The 21,260-nt window shown below is 41.8% G+C and overlaps 1 protein-coding gene and 1 long non-coding RNA gene across 2 annotated transcripts in view; one reads left to right on the top strand and one right to left on the bottom strand.

The window, feature by feature from the left end:
• The window catches only part of LOC116447641, a 45,552-nt gene extending 45,133 nt beyond the window's left edge, over nucleotides 1-419 (bottom strand). The window contains exon 1 of the long non-coding RNA XR_004241628.1: nucleotides 190-419. This is a non-coding gene — a long non-coding RNA (uncharacterized LOC116447641). The remainder of the gene's footprint in view (nucleotides 1-189) is intronic.
• LOC116447622 (MARVEL domain-containing protein 3-like) lies at nucleotides 409-19,487 on the top strand. Its single transcript, XM_032116997.1, has 4 exons — nucleotides 409-487; nucleotides 1,627-1,778; nucleotides 5,148-5,317; nucleotides 18,613-19,487. Exons 2-4 carry the CDS (start codon nucleotides 1,663-1,665, stop codon nucleotides 19,311-19,313), a joined length of 987 nt encoding a protein of 328 aa, XP_031972888.1. The 5' UTR covers nucleotides 409-487; nucleotides 1,627-1,662; the 3' UTR covers nucleotides 19,314-19,487.
• The last annotated feature ends 1,773 nt before the right edge of the window (nucleotides 19,488-21,260 follow it).

Here is a 21,260-nt window from a genome sequence, read left to right on the forward strand (position 1 = left end):
GTGTAGCCAGGTGGGGGTCAGCGTCTTCTCCCAGGTAACCAGTGACAGGACAAGAGGACACAGCCTCAGGCTGTGCCAGGTGAGGTTCAGGTTAGACATCAGGAAGAATTTCTTCACTGAAAGAGTGATTGGGCATCGGAGTGGGCTACCCAGAGAGGTGGTGGACTCACCATCCCTGGCGGTACTTACGGAAAGCCTGGACGCGGCACTCAGTGCCATGGTCTAGCTGACCCGGCGGCTTTGGATCATAGACTGGACTTGATGATCTCAGAGATCCTTAGGTCATTTCCAACCAAACTGACTCTGCGATTTGATGACTCTCTGATTTTGCGCCTCTGCGCTCACCTTCCCCCGCGGCCGCCGTGCCCAGGCAGGAGAGGGCAGGGCCGCCCCGGCAGGCGGGAGGGAGGGCGGCCGGGCACAGGAGGGCGGTGCCGGCGGCTCCGGGAGCTGCTGCGGGGCGGGACGGAGCTCGGCGCTCCCTCAGGTGAGGGCCGGGGGGCCGCGGGCCTCGGGCCCGGGGGCGCAGGGGAGCTGGCGGCGGGGGGGAGCGAAGGTGCCCGGCGGGAGGTGCCCGGTGTGCGCCGGCTGTCGCGGGGCAGCGCCCACCCCAGGGCCTCCGCCGGGACGCCGAGGGGGTCTCAGTTCGCTGTGGTGGCGCTGCGGCGGCGGCGGCACCGGCACCAGGAAGCTTTCCCTGCGGAATGGCTCCTGCCCTGAGCTGCTTTGGGGGGAAGGCGCTGTCTCTTTCCCTCTTAGATGTAAACAAATAAAAATTAATTTATTCCTTTGTATTATATTTTTATATGTTTATTTACTTTATAACACGTAAAGGAGATGGAGGAAGGTTATCAGGCCTTGATCAGTCCGAATTGAACCGACTGCAGGCACTTCTGCGAGGATGTTGAAGGGCTGTGGTGAAGGCAAATGAATCTAAAGATTGCTCAGGTGTTTGAAGTCTGTGTTTCCCTATTTTACAGGTTTGGGCTTGAAAAGATAAAATACTTTCAGCAAATAACAACCTGGTAATACTTAATACAGACTTATCAGGGTATAGCTTCACGCCAACTTATTTTCAGCCCAGGACAGCTTTGCCCGTACCTGATGTTTATGCAAATCACAGGCGACGTTTGGTACTGACTCTCTTTACACCCACGGGCGCCCTCCTTTTAAAAACTCCCAGGACAAAGGTCACAGCCTGCTCTTCCAGACTTCCCTGTGCCAGTGGCAGCTGTGTGCACACTCACGCAGTGCACTGGCACTTGCTGGGCTTAATACTTTACCTGAGACACAAGATTACAGAAGCAAAGATTCAGTTCTTGGTGGACACCATGCCTTGCCCTGGCAGCAAAGGCAGGAGAGTCAGAGCAGACCTAGTAAATAAGCTAAGTGCAATAAATACCGAGTATAGAAACGTTGCATTTACTCGATGGAAAGGAAAAGGTAAAGAAAAACTTCCTGCTTTAATGAAGTTACCTTGTAGTTTAAAGGGTTTTACTTCCTTCACTTCTTAAAGAAGTCTGTACTAATTTTGAATCAGCATGAAATGGAAGTGAGTGGTGGTCAATGAATAACTTTTAAGTGGAGCAATAAAATGAACTGGTTTTATTTCTCTGGCTCCGGAAGTTCCTTTAGAAAGAGAGAATACATCTAAGAAACAAGATGTCTCATGCTGGGAGTCGATACCAAGATCAGCAATACAGGCACCATGAGAACCATAGATCTGATAGATACAAGGAAGACAGAAGAGCAAGAAAACCATACCCATACAATGCAAGGTATGTCTTTATCTCCTAAGAGAAATACATCACAGAAAGTCTACAATGTCTGCCTTCTCTCTGCTTTTAACTAGGCTTATTTTACAGTAGTAAAGAATGCTTTTACTCAGCCTTGAAAGCATGAGCCTACTGCATTTGGAACAGGGAACTATTTTATACTCAGAAATTTAACCTTTTTTCTTTGTTTTGAGCTTGAGACAGGGCAGAAGGATAGGCTGTGTAACATAGGTAGAGATGTGTATTTCCTGGGATTATCTGAATCAAGTTGGGTCATGAGTCGGTGAAGTGTGGCCATGAGTCTTACTACAGTTCCTGAAGACACTCGTCAGCAGGTGACAGCAAGCCGTGGCTTGCCAAATATGCATTGCTTAAATGAGAATGTTGCATAACTGAGACTAGCACAGGGACTTAATGAGCTCTCAGGATGCTCTAGTTCAGCTGTGAACGTGTTCCTATTGATGTGACATAGAATTACTTTCAGAAGTCGCTGTCAATTGATGAGTGCTTGTTGGTGTCTGTTGGCAGCACTTGACAGTGGGTCATCCCCTATCACCACAATGAGCAGATCAACTAATGGGTTTCCAGTGCCAAATAAACTCTTAGGATATTACACTTCTCCTTCCAGCCTGGCCAGGCTGCAGCATGCTAGATGTGAGGTTAGGCTCTTCTCCTTTTAGGTCGTGCCAGTGCATGGCTGCACTATAGGAGAGGGGTCTGTAGATCTAAACACCACTGGCAAATTTGCCATGGCAGTGGAGTGTTCATCTCTCCCATTTTGTCTCTGGGGACATGATTGTAGGAGAATTTAAGAATAAAGGCAAGGAGGAGATAAATATAATGAAGATTATTGAAAAGCTGAAATATTGAAGTACTCCCTGATAATTTGCCTTTTAGCAAGGAAAACAGGATGAGAATAAAAGGAGCAGAGAAGAGCACTGTGTGGACTACAAGGAGTACTTATGGCTAAGTATAAAACACTTGGATAGCGGTAAAACTATTGTATTGTGAAAATAGCTAATGAATTTTTCTTCTGTCTCTCTTAAATTATGAAAAATTGAAGAGAAATGGGAACAAAGACCAGCCTTAGAATCATCCCTGGAGGCTGGATGCCTGTCCTTAGCAAAAGCAGAGATTGGCAGGCAGTATAGTTAAATTATCTTGAACATATTAGAAGTGAGGGCAGCTAATGCCCGTAACACATTAATAGCACAGTGGAGAGAAAAAGAAAAACCAAAAAGGTTGGGGGTTTGATGTGGGCTGTTTTTTCCTTTCATGTATAGCATAATATAAGCAATGTGTGAAAGGCTAGCTATAAATTAAACCACCACTTTTTAATAAAGCACTACTCTGGATTTCTTGGTTTTGCTGTTAGTTTTATATGTTTGGACGCGTACATTGAAAATTGATGGACAGACCGTAAAGGTTCACAGACATCCCTGTATCCACCGGGGATTAGAGGAAGGGAAGCTGCAGTTACAAATCTGTAACAGCCATGAAGATAATTCTTAGAGTCAAGTCAAGCATCTGGGGGCCATCAGACCCCGCTAAAACGAATTGAAAAGCTTTTCTGTCAGTTGTTTTGAAGGACTTTGGCTTAACCTAACAACATTTCCTCTGCTTGGTTCACATGGAGTTCTCCTGGGTTTTGGTGAGAACTTTGGCTGATTGATCAGAAGGCCACCAGGTCCTGTAATGAAATGCATGGGAAGAGTTTTGTGGAAGCTGCAGTTTGGATGCCTAATACTTTCATCCCTGATAAACTAGACTTTCTAGCCCAGAGTATTTCTCTTTCCAAATGCATTTCTGTCTGAAACTCCTACAACAACCTTCCTCCCACTGCTAAGGAGAATTACCTAGAATGGTAAAGTCCTCAAGGAAAACAGCAGCAAAGGTGGCCAGAATAGGCCATAGTGAGAAAAAAAAGCATCTGAAAAAAGGATCTTTTTTTCCTAATTGTACTCTGTTGCTGAACATTAGGGGTTTTTTTTTGTTTGATTTTTTGTTTTGTTTTGTTTTCTGGCAAGTAGCAGGAAACAATAGAGAGAAGCAGCTGCATCAGAAGTACCAAAGGGATTGCTTTCAAGTTACTGGAAGTCTTATAAATCACACAGCTTATTTAATTTATGTGACACAGCTGCACAGGATGCTTTGGTAGTTGCACAAGACACAGGACAGAGGTCAGAAAAATCAGAAATGTTTCAGCCAAATAGAGCTGTTGGCAACTAAACTCGGAGATGTTAGCATTGGTCTTGTTATTGAATGTCTTAATTAAAATGTAAAAACTACAAAGAACATGATTTAATGTGGATGAACGAGATAATATTGAGCCTGGAATTGGATGAAGATAAACCTTAGTGAAGTGCAGTGATACTAGGAAACAAAACTACAGTTGAAAATGCTGATCTGTGGATAAGAAATTCAAGATAAAAACTGAATACAAAGAAGACTTTTAAAAATAATAATGCTGAATGAGACTTAAAATACCCTGTAACAACAAACTCATCCAGCTGTACCTTGAAAAAGGCAAGCTCCAATTCTCCTTCAAATGAGGGAGAAAATTTCGATTAGACCAAACACAAAAAAATTTGCAGCCAATGTTTCTTATAACTTGAGTGTTAGCTCAGTTTAAATAGGGAAAATTGCACTTTTCCTATAAAATAATATAAATTTCACCAACTTTTAAAATCATTAGGTTTCAGATAGGGAACTGTATGTCATTGCAGCAAACTGGACCGTTTTGAAGTGTATCAGTGAAGAGACTAATTGAAGACAGGAGAGATGGATTTTTGTGGGGGGGAGGGTTGATTTTAGAGTCTTCTTCAAATATCTTTAAGGACCTCAAAATATTTTAATAGGCTATTTTTTCCTAGTTTATAATCTTTATCTGTTTATTTTACTAGCTTTTATGCTTTTAAAAGTCATCTTTATGGGAGACACTAGTTGGAAGTACAGACTTGACAAAACACCCATGAAATGGATGTGCTACTTCGCTCATTTATTATGCCAAAATCTTTCTCATTTTTATTATCTGGCCTGCTATGGACTAGCTAAAATTGTTTGGTTTTCATGGAAAAGCTGTTATTTCTTGTTTCTACCTCTTGCCAATAAGCTAAACAGTTCAGCCAGCCTACCCAGTGAGTACACTATTTTCCAAAATAAGGCCCATTGAGTGCAAATATCCTTGTGAACATGGATTTATGCAAGTTTTTGGGATATTTTCTTTCAAAACAGGCAAGCAAAAAAGGTCAGATGCCTGGGAAGCAAGCTAGTTGCTTCCACTAAGAGGAGCATCTGACAATTTCTCATGTTCTAATGTTCAGGAGAGACTATGACCTAATTAATAACCATCAGTCATTTACTCCATTGTAGAGCAACAGGAGACGTCCGAGGTGGCCAGCACGCAAGGACTTCTACTGTTTGCTCAGATCCCTACTCTAAAACCTCGGGAGCAGCACAGCAGTATTTTGGCCCACCACCAGAGTTTTATCCTCCCAAGGAAAGCTTCTCAATGAAGTGTTCAAAGGTATGCACAACAAGAGGTATGTGAGACTCTTACTGCCTGCCATCCACCCCTCTTCTTCTGAGGACTTCCCTTGGATTTGGTTTCTGTGTTTAGAAGCACAACAAAGTTAAGCTAGAGGACTATTAAAACAAAAGAAAACAAATTAAAACAAACAAACAAAACAAAACAAGCTGCCAAGAACTGAGAGAATTATGCCATTTTAGACATCTAAAGGCAATATTTATACAGATATTTAGATACTTGAAAATACATCTCTGGATATGCATCCAGAGCACCAGAGTGGGTCATGTGTCTAATCAGCCAGTCTGTGCAACAAGAGTTAACCTTTGGGATTTAGAAATAAAATAGACATTTGCATCTGTGAGCAATTTAAAGATGGCTGTTGAAGGTTTGATGCTAGTTTATTTCCAACACATTCTTGAGACTTTTTATCAATTCTGGATTTACTCCAGTTATTGCTCATACATCTTTATAAAGCATGATTGTGGGAGACAAAACTGTTTTCTGGACATGAATTCAATAAAACAGTTTTGGAGAAATAACTTTGATTTTTCATAGGTAGAAAGCAACTGCAACAAGGACAGAAAGGAGCCTTATTGTGGGAGGAAATCAGCCTTAGTAAATTCATTCCTATAAACTGAAAAATAGAAGTAGTTAAAACATTCATTACCCCTTGAAAGTTTTCCCTCTTCCAGGTCAACGATCATTCTCACCTTGTTTTCATGAAGGAAAGCCTCACTGCAGTCTGAGTTGAATTTGCAGCTAGGTGCAGTCTTCGGCTGATTTCTATAAATAGACTTCCAGTCTATTTCTTCCTTCTGCCCTCCAGTAGGGAAACAAATGAAGAGATTAGCTGTTGGAAGTAAATTAACACACATAATGTTAGATATTTCTCACTCCATGTAGGAACGTTAAGTAACACGCTCAGTTTGCTCTTAATATTTCTCTGTATGTGAATATGTGAACAATTTTAAGAGTGAGATGAACTATTTTGTCTTACAAATGTGTTCTGTGTATTAGTATGCAGTTTGTTTTTCATCTTCAGCTGTAACTGCAACCATTAGTAAAAGTTTAATGACATGGAGCCATACTGATATTTTATCCAGATAAAATTGTATCATCAGTTTCTTCTTCAACCATACTGAATTATTTTAACTTGTCTGAAAAGCTGCAGAAAACTCAATGCCCTATTTTATCAGAGCTTTAGAAAAATGAAGTGGCAAGTTAGTTTTAGTTTTCCATTTCACTGGTGTTTAGACTTGTGGATAGCTTGATGTGAATTTCTGGGGTTTTCTTTGCCTGCATTAGCTTTTCATTATTTCAGTGCATTAAACATCATTAAGATTTTTTAAATGTCCTAGTTTTGGATGCATCAGTTGACGATGATGATTTTATTCCCACCCCTCCTCCAGGTATTGCTCAGCGTTTTCCAAAAATCTAATGTCTGATCTTGCAGGGGAGGAGGGAAAAGAGATCATGCAGAAAAGAAACCCTTTTATTAGCAACTTTATTTCAAAAAATGAAAATATATTGAAGGTTGATAAGATTATGAGAATGTTACTCCCCTGTTTAATTTTTGGAAGTACCAAGATTTAGCAGACTTTACTAGAATTGTTTTGCAGAATTCTGTATTCCCTGCAGTCATGGTAGATGTTGTAAATGAGCTACATGAATTGTTTACTAAGAAGTCAGTACATGGGAGCTGCAACACTTTAGAGCATGAAAAGTTCCTGTAAATACTTCTTAACCATCTCTTTCTTTTGCCAATGATTTATCAGCACTCTGGTGAAATTCCCCCTTCCCAATCACCATAGTTTTAAAATAAACTAGACTTAAACAGGGCTGGGAAATCAAGTGATGAAACACCATCTTTTCCAAAGCAACAAAGGAAATGTGAACCTTGGTCCACTAAGTAGTTGAGCTTTGGGAGTTTTTTTCTTTTGCCTAGCATACCTAGGTTATGTTCTTTATGCATTTTGAGCAGTATAGCAAACTACAGAGGAATTCTGTACAACCAGAGCTCTGAAAAGTATTTGCTTCATGCAGGTAGTGCCCCCTTCATCCATGTTTTTTACCAGCTGTATCCCAAAAAACTAAAGCTAAATTTCAGAAATAAGTAGCTGGTTTTTTAGGGATCCTTGAAACAGCTTAGGACCTTAGGACACTTTAAAACCTCATTCTTCGTTATTCCCCACTTCCTTCCCTAATCCCTGCCCCTTTTTTTTCCCCCCTACAACCACATTAGGACAATAAACCCAGCCCAAATATAATGGAAGAAACAACTGATACTGACCCCTTTTGCTGGTAGGAACATTTGATACCATCTAAGAAACTTCAAAACATTCTGCTCTTCTTTAATCCTTTCATTTTGAAAACAGAAGGGGGAAAAAAGTCTCTTAAAACATTATATGAATATACCTATTCAAAGCCATTCAGGTGGGATCACATGGATAGCAGTGCTGGATCATACAAGGCACCTCATCACTCTTCCTCCCAAACAATGGACTAAAGTACAAACTTAGGAGGACCATCAAAGTTTGGACCAGTAGAGAGTGAGCTGTCTTCTGGAATACACTCCAGACTTTGGATTGGTGGAATTTCCTGAACTGGAAGAGTGCACTCACATCTGTTGTGTTTAATACCTCTTCACAGACCTATCAAATTTGTTTAATTCTCTGCTGAATCCCTTTTTTGAATAGTTGACTTTCACATTACATAAGGATAAGGAGTTCCAGAGTTCCTTTGTGCCACTTGAAGAACTACTGTTTTGTTCCTTAAAACGTTTTAAAGAAGGTGTTTCTGATTCTGATGGTATTCTAAATATCTAGTGATAATCTCATATATCCACCTTCTCCATGAGATTTATGGTTTTAGAGTGAAGTCTTCCCTTTTCCCCTGTGCCCCTATTGCTTCTTCACAGATTGAACAATAGCCAGTTCTGGTCAGTTTTCCAGTCTTATACCTTTTCCAGATCCACCACACCTTTTTGAGATGGGCCGACCAGAAATGCAGTAAAAATTCCAAATAAATTCCCAAAAGAATCAGACATCTGCATAAAGGCTCTGGTTCTGTAATCCTATTCTAATGCTTCCTAGCTTTTTGTGTAGTGTTTGACTATCAGTGAACACTGACCTGATGTCTTCAGAGAAAGCTACGTGAAATGGAAATGCTTTGTTAGACCCCATCTGTGTGCTTTGTCGATAGGGGGATGGGTGTTTGTGGGTGTCTCTGTACAACCGTGGAGGTTGCTTATTAAACACTGATTTCAATAATTTCACATTCAAGAGCTTGAGCTCTCAGCAGCCTACCAATTTTACTGTTGGCAAGCATGAAGAAATTTTTATGATTATTATTGTTAAAGCAGACTTCACCATCTCATTTTTCAATCTTTTCAATTCATTAGTCTGTGCATCTACCATAGTATTTTGGTATGTATTTCTGAGCTGAACCTGTCTGGAACCTCCACTTACAGCTCTTTGGGCCATATTGCAGAGCAGACCCAGGGTGCACAAACTGTATTTTCTTTGGATAAAACCAAAGGAGAGGGTGAGCTGTAACTACTAGCAGACACTCTGCCCTTTGGACCAAACTAGAGCCAAAATGAACTTCCCTCTCCCCAGAAAATGTCTATCCTGTAGCCCCTGTGTCTTCAGCTCCACCTGTTTGACTCTGCAGATCCCCTCCCACTGCACTGCCAACATGGGCATGCTGGTGACAGGCAACACAAACCAGAGATTACTCCCTTAACTCTAGTTGCCTGAAAACTGGCTGTTTCCTTTTTATTATCCTTTAACCACTGCTAACCTGTGAGAGGATTGTTTATCTCACAGGATCTTGTGTCATTTAAAGGCACTACCTTTCTTCAGGTATCTGCTGGTTCTTTCAAGTGACTTCCCTATAACAAACTTTTGAGTATTCCCTGCTATGCTGTCTTTATGTCTAGTTTCTATATATTGGGTTATTTTCCAAAAAAAAAAAAGCTACACTTGTGGGCCTGCAGATTACAGATCAAAAGGCGGTAGAAACACAGAAGTCTACAGTAGTGAAGGAGATTTAGGGAACAGCTTATAGACTGGTGTCAAACTGCCTAGATGCACTATATAATTTATGGGAATTTGAAATAAACTGTTTGTGATAAAGACAAACCTTTCATTAACTAAAGAGCTGCTGCTTGCAATAGCCATTTCTTACAACTTACACCCAATATCTTACACATGCCATTTAAAGCAGCACATGTTGAAAACAAGAATTTTTTGACGTGGGGATTCTTAGACCTGAAATTCTGTCAGAAGGAAGCATTCAATTTGCTTTTCACAGTGCAGGTAAAATTTCTGTAGTTCTCTCTTCTGTGTAGAAAACCTAAATTAGTAATCATTTTGCCTTTCAAAGAACCCCCCTAGATATATTTGAAAATATAACTGGATTCAGTGCTTTTGTTTGGCAGACGGAATGAGAAAAGTGTTCAAGGCTGGCTGCCATCCTTCACCTCAGTGAGAGGAAAATCTGAGTTGAACCCAAGAGTGAATTGCTGATTGTGAATTGGTCACAGATACTTGGTCACTTGACCTTAAAAACTTTCAGTTTTCTTTTCATTGTGTGTGTTGGTGTGAAAGAGGTGGAGCAATGCAATTCTAGGATGATGCCTCCTGTAGTTTGGCTTAAACAGCAATGGTAGACTAAGTTTCTCCCATCTGTGGTCAGTACATGACTCAGAAAATTGCCTGTGCTTTTGCCTTCTATAGGATCATACTGTGCTGGTCATGATTCCTGAGCAAATAACTTTTTTTTTTTTTTCCTAACTTCTCAACGCATTTGGTCTTTAAGGGAGACAGCACTAAAAAGATTACAAAACAGTTTGTGGGGGAGCAAGTATAATTGAATCCCTGTTCTTTGCTGCTATGAATACAGCTTTGCGCCTTGAGTAGTGTCAGATTTCTTAAGCATATTGTAGGCACTTCCAAACAATCATGCCTTTAACCTACATTCTAACATCCACAATTGTTAAAACCTTCAGACCAATTTCCTCTCAGAAAAAGACAGCATTATGGTTTGTAGCAACATGAAAAGTCTCCAATTTCAAGCATAGCCAGGAGGAAATATCAAACTGAATTTATTTGGAGGAGGAAATAGAATTAGGGAGTAACAATGACTTTCTCCAGGATACATTCATGCACTAACAAGCCAGCATTAATTCAAATGTAAACATCTATAAGCTTTTGCTTTTACAAAAGCTTTTGTTTTTCCCCCTGTAGCTATGCATGCTGGGAAATACTCATAGACTAGAAAAAAATACTGAGATGAAAAGTCAGCCTAGACACAGCGTTCACACTAACAGAGACTAGCTTTGAGTTATGACAGTGTTCTCAACCATAACACTGCTGTTGTTTCTTTGCTGTGTTACGTTGTGATACTGTTCCTCTTGGAGTCAGACATGGGAGCCGGAGGGGAAAAACGTTTTGTAGAGCACTTGTATCCCTTTCAGTGCTGTGGAGATGTCGGGGGAGAATAGTGGTCTGCAAGAGGCATTGGACAAAAGTAAAAATCTGCTGTAGCTTCAGGTATGCATGTTCAAAAACACTGAAGGATCATTAAATGTGCATAGTGCAGGTAACTGGGTGAAAGCAAACATTTGACAAGTACATTCAGCAGCATGTTGCATCTTTTTGGCAATGCAGGACACCCACATTTCTGTGGGGGCACCCAACAGGATTAGAAACTGTTGTATTTTGTAGTCACCATCTTCACATTTTGCCCCCACAGTGTACCATGCTTAGCTCCTTTCAGTTGTGCTCAAAGCTGGTATACACTGTTCCTGTGGCAGTTAATTTCCATGTATTTCTGCCTAAGAAGGGAGCACTAGGGTCCCTTATAGTCTCATTGCAATTAGATGGCTTCCCCTTCTATCTGTTACAAAGTATATTTTAAATACAGTGTGACTAACAGACTGAAATTGCCATCAAGTTTTTTAATCTTGTAATTGGAAAGACAGACAATATTAGTGGGAATTGGATGCAGCTGTGCAGATTAAAATAATCCCAGCTATTCAAAATGCTTAATTAAAGTAGCACAGTAACAAGATACAGCGGCAGAGCTGCAGGTAACCTTCCTTCCTGTTCTGATGTTAAAGTATTTCATTTGGAGCTCAGTCCCTTTGCTGTGAAACACAAACAGCCTTGAGTAGTTGGCTCTATAAAAACATGCAGGGGAGCTACACCACTCACAGATGCCAAATCCTACCTTTAACAAACTGTTGCCTTGCCAACACACGGGACTTCACTCTGCCCACGTTTTCATATGAAATTATTTTCATCCACCTTTTGGCATTGTGCTAACATGTACATGATTGTTTTTAGAGAAGGGAGAACTGCAACTGAGAAGACTCACTAAAGTTGGCAGGGGAAGATACTGGCAAAGTTGCTAGTAGCTGTTAGGTGTGTGTTAAACTCCAGTCCATGTTTCCCATACCGGCTAATCTTAGGTTTGCTCACTGCCATTACAGAAGAGTTACACTGTCTTCCCTGTAAGAGAACTAGGTTTGTCTTCCCCACATCTGACCCAAATTATGGGAACAAAGGAAAACTCTTCTCTTTAAAAAGTGGCTCTCAAAGCCAATTGATACAGCAGACAGACTATTGAATGTAGCTCTATTTCTTGAGCAGGTGATCCTAGCTCTCTTAAAGGAGAAAAATCCACTCAGACAGGAATGTTGCTCAACCACAATTGGTAAAGTGAACGAGAAGCTTCACAGGTGCCTCCAACCTGACCCACCTTCAGCCAGACTATGATTACTTAAAGAGCAATAACACCCCACTCTTTGTACTTTCTAAAGGTGGCTTAGTTTCAGTTCAAACGGAGGGAGTGGCCATGGAAAGTTGGCATACGGAACAGGAGTGTTTCATTGTTTTCTGAACTCGTTTTAAAAAAATTCCTGCAAACTGGTTTCAATACCAAGACACTTGTTTACTACTTGAAAGAACTATTTGTACATTAAGAAAAAAACAATAAAATAGCCATTTCCTGAAATGCAGAATGTGAGGTGGCCATACAGAGACCTACCAGTGCTACAAATAGAATACAGCCTTTTACAGTTGTTATATGTAAGCAGTACTGTCAAATACTAAAGTTTAGTGCAAGATCTTTTGCTTCCCACCCTCTCCAAAATTAGGAAAGATGACTCATGCTCAATTAGCAGGAGAGAAATCAAGAACATTCTAGAAGTGATGCTTTAAAGAACTACTGGGTACAAGTAAACCATAGCTGTTGTTCCCAGGCAAGGGCTGGGTTGTATTGAAACTGTGTCTTACAGTGGTGGGAAAATATGGGGATAGAGGATGATGCAGTAATTCTACAATTTAATTCCACCCTTTCCTGTGAAAATTGGACAGCACTGTTCAGAGGATGGGAGGGTATTAAGCAAAAAGAATAGAGCAGGTGGGATAGTTGTTCTTTAAGGGAAGAGGATACAGAGAAAAACAGGATAATATATTTGGATCTGACCACTCTGTGAACGTAAGATTTCTCTGAGTCATTCAAACCAAGGCTGGTCATCCTTTGAGATTTCCTAACAGAGTGATTATCTTGACTAAAGAGAGACAACATATTAAAAGGTAATAGTAATGGTTTTTTATAGAGCACATAAATCACTTAATTTTCCCAGTTTTAAACTATTTTTTTCAGTGATTTCCAGTAAGACGGATATCTCAAATGAACATAAGTGTGTTGGGCACATCCGTGCAATTTAAATTCAGTTGGCTCTGAGTATGTGCATCCCTTGGGTCCTCTGAAAAGCCAAGATTTTGTTGGTGTTACATTGCCTAATTCTTGTGTTTTAGGGTTGGGTTGGTTTTTTTTCTGCCTTTGATTTTAGCATGACTTAGTGAAAGCTAAATCCCACCATTGGCTGAAGAACACAGAGACCTGTGAAAATAATAGTGGTGTGGGGGCTTGGGGGCATTCCTTTGTTTATGACAAAGCTGTGTATTGCCCTTACTCTGCATCAGTGAAGCTGGTTGAATTCTTGTTACTGGTTTCAGTAAGATCTTGCTTTCTACATAAAGCAAATAATACTGTTAGAAAGGTATTTTAATATCTTTGCATCCAGATTTTATATTCTTGATCTCTTGCAACTGTTGTCTTCATTTCTTTTCCCTTGTTCAGTTCTCCTCTGTTTTGGTTCCTCCCCACTTCTGTCATATTCTGTCCTCTTCTAAAATCAGAGCCAAATCCTGCTTTACTTTCACATTTTCTCCCTTCTCCTTATCTTTTTCCTCCTGCCACCAACTCAGTTTAGCAGAGAGGTGACCAAAGCTGCACTGAGCTGTGCCTTCAGTCTCTGGGGAGTGCCCAACCTGCACTGGCAAGAGATGTTCTGCATCTGAGATCCTTTTCAGGACTGACTGCTGCTTTTGTAAGTCACTCTGTATGGTCAAAATACTTGCCTGCTCCTTTGTGGAGGATAAAGACTAAATAAAAAGAAATATTACCTCTGAAAAGAAGAAAGCTACCCAAACTGGGGGGAAAAAAGAACCAAATGACAACTTTCAGTGAAAATGGCTTAGAGAATGATTTTTCATGCTTCTAACTCCTCGCTTCCCTTCTCCTGGAGCGACCCCTAATGGGATGTCACATGGGCGCCACTGACCTGTGTGTCACTAGCCCTGCCACCGGGGTCCAGGTGTCCAAGAGTGGCAGCCATGCATCCCCCCGGCTGCCCCTGGGTTCTGCTGGTCCCAGTGGTACGTGGTCTAAAAAGGAAGCAGAGGGAGAAGGCAAGGCAGAATGGAGGATGGTAGACATAGAATACCTTGGAAGTACACAGCAATGTTGACTGAAGAGGAGGGAATGACACCAAAAGAGACAGGAGGAGTCATCCATGTACATTCAGCAGAGGAAGAAGGTGACTCCTGTGCCAGACACAGTGGAGGGAGACACTCTGAATTCATTTATGGCAGCTGCAGAAACAAAGGAACAAACAAGAATTGACCATTTTACTTTATGTACACATGTATACATACACCACGACCCCCACACCTGAACATTGGGGCTGTCCTGCCACAGTGCCTGGATGAAAATTCCTCTTTACAGCTTCTGGCACATGAGACTTGAGTCCTCAGCTGAGTTACTGGGTACCACACATTCAGCCACAGTGTGTTTTTATGAGGCAGAGCACGCAGACTTAGCAGCTCACCTCACCTGAGAAGCAGAGTTTCTTGTCTTTCTCTGGTCCTGGCTGTTACTGCCCTTGTAAAACTCATGCCAACACGATTGCTCATATGTGCTGTGAATCACCTCAAGTTGCTAAAGTTGTAGAAATAAACTAGCAGCACACAAGAAAAAAGTTCGTTTCCTGCTATTTTAATTTATTTAAACAGCTCTTGGAAGGGCCTAACGTGAAGCTGGAGGAGGTAGGGGAGAAAAGTAGTGACTGCCCAGCCAAGGGTGGGAGCTGTTAAAGTCAGCTGCCTGTGGGTCTGTACCCTTTACCAGCCCACCTGGCTGCTTTGCTGGATGGTCAAGGCCACCATTTGACAGAAGATAAAACCATTGTTCAGTGGGCTGATACTATGGAAATAGCCCAGCAAGGAAAAGAAAGGGAAAGAAAAAGTGAATAGTAGATAAACAGTATAAACTGGAAGGCTGCTGTTTGTTCTAGCAGGAAGCCTACTCACAGCAGAAGACAACTGGATTCAAGCAAAATTAACAAGTATGAGACATTGAAGTTACTGTCCACTGCAGATTTAGATGTTTTTATGGAATGAATGAAACAATTCTGTGGAAAGCTCTGGCAACACCCACTGTTTTCTAGATTGCGGCCATTCTCCTCACCTTCAGTGCTGAAAAGCAGTGCGGGAAAGAAGCATGGGAAAGGAAATAGCAATCCAGGATCCCTGACAGGAGTCCTGTAACTTGTTCAGTAAGGAGAGGGTTAGTTCCCAAAGCCAGCTGTTCACTGTGCTGATATTAATACAGATACAAATGTGCTGATTTTAATGCAAATGAGTAACATTTTAGGTAAATCCAAAGATGTTGAACCTGAGAAAGGAAAAAAATAACCAAACCAATAGAATTTTGAGCTGTTCAGACCTCCTGTCATTTTACACTTAAATCTTGCAATGCATTCATTGTTGCATGGGATTAGAGAATTACTGTAGAAATAAGAAACTTCCCCATAGGAAGACCTTTTGGCAGTCTGGTTTCTGCAGGTATAACTCCAAGATGACATGGCTAACTGGCCTGTGAAAGCAGAAATGGCAGCGCAGATTCAGAAGTGCAGCTTGTAACTCAATCTTTTCTGCCAGCAGCACACTGCTTGACACAGGTCACCACTGGGATGTGTGTGAGCATACCTTGGCAGAGCTAAGATTCAAAAATTAACTGTCCTTTTATTCCTTACTTCTCAAATCTCTCTGTCCTGTTTATACTAGTAGGATTTGGTATTGGCTTCTATCTATCACAGATTAAGGTTGCACGAGGCTTTTGGGGTTCCTGGATCAGAACATACTGTAGGGCTTAATATTTCCATCAAAGCCCTGATGATTATACAAGGTCTTAGGCATTTCCACTAATTGTCTGCTACGTTCGTAAATCCAGCTGGCTGTCATCATAGACCTGTAATTCATTCTACATACTGCTTTTCACTTTAGAATTGTCTTTAATGCAGGAGGCTTTGTTATTGCACTTTAACAAAAAAAAAATCGTTAATGCAAATGATAAAAGTGACTGGCGGAGTAGCTGCTGATGAACCTCTCTCCATTGTTTAGTCACTCTAATCAATTCTACAAGCAGGCATGTGTTACAACTGTGCAGGTACATACAAAACCTGTCCAACCTGAATGCCCTGTCTAAGGGAATTTTTCAGGCATGCCTTTAAAGCATCTACAGCTGCAGTTAAAAATACAGTAGACCTGCACTGATCACATTTGTCATCCCATTGTCAATCAGCTCAGCAAAGTTAAGGGGTGGCATACAGAATGTGTGTGAACACACAGAAAGTTTTGGAACAGCATCATTGAGGATTGGGGTTAGTTATAAATGTGGGGAGGTTAGCAGCAGGCAGTGACTACTTTGACAACAGAAAATTGCCTTTTCTAAAGCTCAGCAAGGTAATGAAGAGGAAAAGTTGATGCTCTGCAGGTCAGAGGGCCTCAGTACACATAGATGAAAAGGAAATTCTGAAGTCAGCAGCTGACTGATCATGAATTCCCAACTACTAAGTTGCCAAACATACTTACAATTTATGTTTCCCTTAATCAAATGGTCCTTCCTCCATGTAGACTTGTAAGAACTGTTTCCTGGTGGAGCATCTATTAAATCAATAATCAGCCTCTAAAAAGGGAAGTGCCCTTCTGCATCCAACACAGTCCAAGGGCTCTGAGGATCTAAGTTGATTCCCTGTATTTGGAAGGTATAATGTACAACTCAACTGAGCAGACAAAAAAAAAAATCTGATTGAGTTCCAATTAATGTTCTGCACAGCTACTATTCTTTCAAAATACTATGAACAGTCCTAGTAAAGTGATGACTCTTTACCTATTAAAAATGATGAGTCTTTTGGCTGCATGGTTTGAATTTGGTACAAGGAGTTCCAAATCCTAACTTCGGGGCCAAAATTTAAATTTCTCTTTATGTTAACTCCACAAATATCTCCCTTGAAATATTTGAGGCCTCCTGAGCAGATTTGCTAAGTAGCATAGTTATTGCCCCACTTGACAGAAATGGTTGTGCAGAAGGGTCAAAGAAAAGGTACACTGTCATACAGAAATCAGCATCACCTCTTGAAGAACACATACACAGAAGTGCTCACTTGGTTCCTCTTGAACAAGGGGAACAATTTTGTCTGCTCTAACACTACCTTCCTGTGCAGAGCAAGTGGCAGCAGGAAAGGACTCATTACCTTAGCCCTTTGTGGAGGAAGTAAGAAGGGGCAGAATGGGAATATTCGATAATCCTTCATTGTGGCTGTCACTGGCTTTCTTTGGTTAGAAGCATCTGGCAGCACAAGAGAGGAATTTGTTTAACTCCCTTGCGTTCCTGCTTCAGCCCTTCCTTTTCAAGCCCGTACAGCCTTGACAACAACTGAGCCATTGCTCAAGAGGGAAATGCTGTGTGGATCAGCGCTAGCAGCATGAAATGAAAGTCTACGTGCAAACCACAGATCCCACCCCACTTTAAAGACAAATATAGGACCACTGTGTCAAGCATCTTACATTCTTGGCTGTCAGACAGCAATGGAATAATAAGATTCACAATTCTGTAATTAACTTCAGAACTTTGGAGCAACACGCCTGACATGCTAAGGGTTTTCATTTCTCCGGTAGGCAACTCTAGCTGTGCTACGCTTCAACATCCATCATGTTTACTAATCTTAGTCTGACCCCTAGTGAGCTGTCACAGAATAATCAGATTTATCAAACATGAGGCACTTTCCTGAGAGGCAGCTACCGCAAAAATAAGTAATTACTCCCCTTTGTGGTTCTGGGTTTTGTTTGTATTTTTGCCCTTAAAAATACTTGGTTGCTATTACTAGTAGACTAACACAAGAAAAAGTGGAGAGTCAGCTCAGAAGTTGTAAGGCTTTCTTCTGAAGGTCAGGGTGTGAAAGAGCACATATGACCAAATTCAGTATCTAATTCACTTAATTTATCTCTGCATATAAGGTGGGTTTTGCGTCCTTCCACTCCTTCTTCTTTTTTGTTTTTTGTTTTGTGCAATCAGAAACTGCTTCTTCAGAGTTATGAAGAGATTTTTGTCTCTGAAGGAGATGAAGTGCAAGTTGCATCTGGTTAGATAATAAGTTTAAATTAACAAATACTTCCACAAAAAAAAAAAGAAAGGTGTAAGTTAAAGCAGTAAACGTGTTTTGAAGGAGCTAAATAACTTGCACAATTTTTCAAGCCATTAGAAGCTTCTAGGTTTTTGTCAGCTTCAACCTCAGCATTTTGTTCATACTGGATATTTCTTGCTCAGTGTGTTTATGCCAAGTAGTTACAGGCCAAAATACAATCACTGTGCGCTTGCCTTGGCAGTAACACAAGCACAGTAAAATTTTTATGGATTTTTTTTTCACTGCATGAAGATCCATCTATCAAGCACACTGACAAATTAAAAAAAGTAATTTGCCCAACCTCCAAAATGTACTCACGAGAGTTTAGGCTTCTCTTTTTTTTTTTCCAAGCGCTTTTCTGTAGCTGTAGCCAAGAGGAGTATCTCAGTATTTGTACTCTCTGTCTATGGTTTTGGTGTACTTCTGTCACCCACAATTTGCACAAGATGTGGCTTTGACACCTATTCCCATGTTTCTGCTTCTTCCAGGCATTTTGAAGTTTGTGGAAATCGTGGTTAACCTCCTGGTGCTGATTTGTGTGGCTGCTTCCCAAGCCTCCGTTGCAGGCTTCACGTCCCTTGGAGACTTTGGATCCTTTAACCTGAATTCGGCCTACAGTCCCTTTGAGGGCACGGAGCTGCAAGAGGTGAGGGAGCTGGACATGCAGTTCACTCAGATGAGAGCCCCTTGCGTGTATGGTGGAGTGGCCTTCACCTTAACAATGGCCGCGCTCACCCTTGTCTTCCTCGTCGTGGGGGCAAAACCCATCCAGCAGCTCCGGACAGGGCTGCTGGCAGGCGAATGTGCCTTCAGCCTGCTGGCTGGCATGGCCTACCTAGCAGCCGTGGGGCTCTACCTGCACTTTGTCAGGCAGGTGAACGCCACCGAGGTGTGCAGGAGGCGGGAGCGGCTCTATGCGCGCCGTGGCTACACCTCCATGAGCTGCGCTGTGCAGGGCGGCGACGCGGCCGTCGGCCTGTTCGGTGTCGTCGCTTCCTGCCTGTACTTTGCCAGCTTTGTGGTCTGCATCTTTGCTATCCGCACCGTCCGGGCCTTCCAGCACCATGCAGCCAAGGCTCAGCACAGCCCCAAGGGCAGCATTAGGGGCAGAGGCGTCAGAAACCACCACACCGTGCACAAGACCTCTGAAAGCTCCCACAACATCCAGGCTCTCGCCACGTTAGTGTGAGGTCAGCTCTGGGACTGAGAGGAGAACTGAGGCTTCAGCAAAGGATGGACACTGGCAAACAGGCGACCAGCCCACAGTGTGTTTTCCTACAAGGTGCTGAAGTGTGTATTGAATCACCAGTTATAACTATGCTGCTACAATGTGACCTAATAAAATCGACATTGAGTGACTGTATTAACAAAGTTTTTTGCACTGGTCTCTCAAGCTGGACTCCTGCATTTAAAATGCATTTGATTGTAATGTGTTCATCCTGCACAGAGCAAATCCAAACAGCAGTGGGCTTTTAACAGGTTACAACTGTGTTCCTGCCAAACTTGTGCTAACGACCACTTCCTTTCCTCTCCCGTGACAGGGAATTGAATACACAGCTAGGACAGGCAACCTTCAACAGATCCTGTGCCTGTTGTGCGTCCTGTTCCTTTATCCTACAGTGCTTACAAAGCAAAGAACACCCGAGTGCTTCTCTGAATCGTGTCCAAAGTTACACTTGTGACCTGTTTTGCCTGGGCTAGTGAAGCGTTTTATCTTTTGGGTCACGGGGGCTGACACATGCCAATCATGTGCTCCCTGAGGAATGCTGCTGGGAGGAACTAGCTGCAATGTCAAAGGCAGCATTCAAGGCCTGTATCCGTTTTCCTACTAGATTTTCCCATCTCACTGACTGCAGATCAGAACCTGAGAGGCATCACACTGGTCAGGTATCAGCTTGTAGTAAAGATACCATTTGCTTCTGTAAGCACCTAAACAAGGTTTGGCTTGCTGACTCCACAGCCAGTGGTGGGCAGAGCTCGAATCAGGAACATGCTGCCTGCCCTGGGAATGCTGTACCAATGACAGAAAGTACATGCATCCTTCCAATATCTAAACAGGCAAAGCATGAATGAACAGCAGTAATTGTCTGCCCCAGGGTTGAGAAAATAAATTTCAGAGAATATCTTTCAAGAGTCCTTTGTTTGGGGCAGATGAAATAGATCACTGGTCTTCAAAGAGGACAGTGTAAGAAAAAGAAAAGTCTGTTCTTCAAGTGCATAAGATCTGTCAGCTTGAGAGGAGGGAAGATTCTGGCCATTTTCATTCTTTCCAGTTTTGTCTGGCTCACAGTCATTGCCCAGATGAGGCTTTTTTGAACCATAGTAGTTTATTTATTGCATACTTACACATATGTATACACACACAGATCTCAAAGGATTGTGTTTGAGGCCAAATGAGAAAACGTTATGGTTCTGATTAGAAGTGATTACATGAGCCTTTACAGTAACTATCACTTATATAATTCCTTAAACATCTCTTTAACACTTTGAACACCAACAAGCTCCGTAGCATTATTATGCTTATGGAGAGACAAGAATAGAGTTTTTCCAAACTTGCTATGACTCACAGTCATCATAGAGTCAGGAAATTAGGACTTTGATTTCTAGCTCTTTGCCCAAGCTCAGACCTTCTCTCGTGTGCTGTAATTGGCTGGAAAGTCTTTTCCAGCGATGTCTGGCATGCAGCTAAAGCTGCAGCTGACCACTTGTTAGACATCTCTGCCTACACGCTTGTTCTGTGCTACCTCTACCCCTTGCACAGTTTGAATGCAGGCTTAATTACATGTTCTCACTGTTTTTAACTTACACAAACAGCAAAAAGCAGCACCTTGAAGTGACAAACTCAGAAGACTAGAAAATGCTGCAGGTAAGAAGGCATAAATTTTACCGCAGTCCTTAAGTACATTAAGGTGTAATGCAAGAGCAGAGATTTTCTAGCAGACTGACATGACTAAGGCTGCAACAGGCTGTCATCCCCAGCTACCATTCATTGCAGGTGGTCATTTTTCCAGGGCAGATTAGTCTTCTCACCTTCTGCTGGAGATGGATGTGCCTCACCACTACCTCTGAGCAGCGACTGCCCATTACTTCAGGACAATAATCCACATTGGGACCAGTAAACAAAGGAAGGTGAAAT

This window comes from Corvus moneduloides, chromosome 1 (genome assembly GCF_009650955.1).
Source record: "Corvus moneduloides isolate bCorMon1 chromosome 1, bCorMon1.pri, whole genome shotgun sequence".
Lineage (NCBI taxonomy): Eukaryota > Metazoa > Chordata > Aves > Passeriformes > Corvidae > Corvus > Corvus moneduloides.